At 40.2% G+C, this 3,056-nt stretch overlaps 1 protein-coding gene across 1 annotated transcript in view; it reads left to right on the plus strand.

Moving 5' to 3' along the window:
- Nucleotides 248-3,056, plus strand: part of LOC104728544 — a 3,504-nt gene continuing 695 nt past the window's right edge. Inside the window, exons 1-2 of the mRNA XM_019232013.1 lie at nucleotides 248-701; nucleotides 1,056-3,052. Of these exons, the coding sequence (XP_019087558.1) occupies nucleotides 314-701; nucleotides 1,056-3,052 (2,385 nt within the window). The 5' untranslated portion in view covers nucleotides 248-313. The remainder of the gene's footprint in view (nucleotides 702-1,055; nucleotides 3,053-3,056) is intronic.

The following is a 3,056-nucleotide window of genomic DNA, read 5'->3' on the forward strand; positions in this document are numbered from 1 at the left end:
GAGTGAAAGAATAAAGTATGATTTCCTTGATTTTTTGCTTTCCTTTTTCTGATTGTCTTGATTTTATTATCAACAAGAAAAGAATAGTTTATTTCTGACACACAAAAAGCCCTTGATTAAAAGACTTACCGTGGAATAAAAGAAAGGAATGTAAAATATAAGAATAGTACTGGGAGAAAATAATTCACGCGTTATTTATAAATTTCAGGTTAATTATTCTAATACCATATATATAAGCTGAGCAAGAGAGCATGAAACAGCAAATTTTGATACTTAGCGAGCTTAGGTTTTTCAGACAAAAAGAGTAATAACAATGCAAGTGATACCGCCGGAAATTAAAAAGATCTTAGACAAATGGAACATCAGAGGACTTGTGATAATGTCTTTGCTGTTCCAAACGTCTCTTATCTTCCTCGCACCTCTGCGGAAACGCACATCAAAGAAGTGGCTCGCTGCAGTTCTGTGGACCGCGTATCTTTTAGCGGATTGGACCGCTAATTATGCGGTGTCTCAGATCACTAAGAACCAAGGGAAGGAACCAGAACCTGGTGATCCTCCAAAAAACAAGAAGCTACTTGCTTTGTGGGCACCGTTCTTGCTGTTGCATCTTGGTGGTCCGGACACCATTACCGCATTGGCTCTTGAGGATAATGCCTTATGGCAACGTCATTTGTTTGGCCTTGTCTCTCAAGCGCTTGCAGGTAAATAAATACATAGTATGTACATTAATTGGTTGAAGGTTAAACACTATATATTACTGATCAAGTAACATAGTAGATGATATCTATTTTAGCATGTTAGGTTATACATGTAGAATGGTAAATTAAACATTCCTTACTAAATACTCAGTAAGGTACGGTGTAACGTATTATATTGTTTTTGTGAAAGAAGTTTTTATTTGAGTTACCCAATAGTAATCAATCCTTAAATCTCATAATTAACCAATATAAATAAAACTGGTAATTAAGACTACAAAGTACAAACCAAGTACTACTTACTTTAAACTATAATTAGTTGGTTCTTCTTATGATATATAATTTCCATGTCGTGTTCAGGTGTTTATGCGGTGGTGCAATCTTTGGAAAACGTATTATGGCCACCAATCGTACTTTTATTCATCACCGGAACGATAAAATACGTGGAGAGGACACGAGCATTGTACTCGGCGAGCTTAGACAAGTTCAAAGACAGAATGCTTAAACCAGCAGACACTGGTCCTAACTACGCTAAGCTAATGGAAGAATACGATTCAAAGAAAAAGTCAAATCTCCCAACTGAAATCTTCTTAACCAAAGAACCGGACAAGCACGAGAGACCCCCGACACTCGTTAGACCCGACCGCGAGTATCTAACCGATCTCGAAATCGTTCAATACGGCTTCAAATTCTTCAACACTTTCAAAGGTCTTGTCGTTGACCTAATTTTCAGTTTCCGTGAGCGAGACGAAAGCAGAGATTTCTTCAAAGAGTTGAAACCTGGAGAAGCTCTTCGGATTATAGAAACCGAGCTAGGGTTTCTATACGAATCAATGTACACGAAAACCGCGATTCTTCATTCGAAAACCGGTACTCTTTTCCGGTTAATCGCGTTCGGTTCACTTCTTTCTTCCTTTTTTGTCTTCCATCGTAGACCGCTTAAGTACGATGATTTTCATGAAGCAGATGTGGTGATTACTTACATTTTGTATATTGTTGGTATCGCACTTGATCTTGCGTCAATGGTCATTTTCTTGCTCTCGGATTGGACATTCGCATTGAGAAAGCTCAAGGATGATCCCGAGGAAGGAGAGAGTTCTATCGACTCTTTACTCAATTGGTTTCTCGGGTTTAGGAAACCGCGGTGGAAGAAGCATACATGCAACGGAAACCAAACCCACGAGGTGCTTACAACAGGGTTCTTCTCACGGAGATGGTCAGGCACGGTCTACGGTTTCAACTTCATCGGGTTTTGTCTGAAAGCCAAAGTTTCAAGAATCCATCAGAAGAGAAACTGCAACCTTTTAGTGTGGGACTCCGTGGTTTTGATACTCGATAAGGTAATCAGAAGCATCCAAATGTTGGTAGGATGGATCAGAGATGGTAATAGATCAGTCAGAAGCGTGCTGAGGCAACGGTCCAAGAAGAATCCCTTCTTTCGTTACACAGTTTACTTGTTATACCTCGTGTTTTTCGCGGGTGTTCCTCAAGTTTTTGTAGTCCTTTGGGACTACATTGATCGAATCTTCAGTGTTAAAGCTTATCTAGACGAGATAAGGTTCATATCGAGAGAGCCTTTGACAAAGAATCAATGGGAATTCATATTCTATGAGCTCAAGGATAAGTCCGACTTCGCGGAGAAACCTGAAGTCGCAAAGAAAGTTTCTTGGGCGAGAGGAGAATGGGCTTTACGGGATACGAAAGTGGCGGAGATCGATAGGTTGATGCTTTATATAGAGAATGTTGATTATGATCAAAGTCTTCTCCTTTGGCATATTGCTACTGAACTCTGTTTTCAAAAACAAGAAGGTGATGAGGAGATAGAGAATTTGAGCGGCGAAAGTTACGACGACCGTGAATTCAGCAAGATTATATCGGATTACATGATGTATTTGCTGATAATGAGACCGAAGTTGATGTCGGAAGTGGCGGGAATCGGGACAATACGGTTTAGAGACACTAAAGCTGAAGCTGAGAGGTTTTTCCAAGGCAGGCATATCAAGGACTTGAGAAATATGAAACGAGCAAGTGAGACGGTTTTATCAGTCAATAACAAGATAGAGCCAATGCTTGTGAAGGGAGATCGAAGCAAGTCGGTTCTTTTCGAGGCGAGTATGTTGGCGAAAGAGCTTATGAATTTGAAAGAGACTAGTAATGGAGATGGGAAATGGAGAGTGATGAGCAAAGTGTGGGTTGAGTTGCTATGTTACGCAGCAAGTCATTGTAAAGCTACGGAGCATGTGGCGCAACTTAGCAGAGGTGGAGAGCTTCTTAACTTTGTTTGGTTGTTAATGGCTCACTTCGGTTTAGCTGATCAGTTTCAGATCAATAAAGGAGATGCTAGAGCTAAACTCGTTGTAG

The sequence above is a fragment of the Camelina sativa genome, chromosome 11 (genome assembly GCF_000633955.1).
Source record: "Camelina sativa cultivar DH55 chromosome 11, Cs, whole genome shotgun sequence".
NCBI lineage: Eukaryota > Viridiplantae > Streptophyta > Magnoliopsida > Brassicales > Brassicaceae > Camelina > Camelina sativa.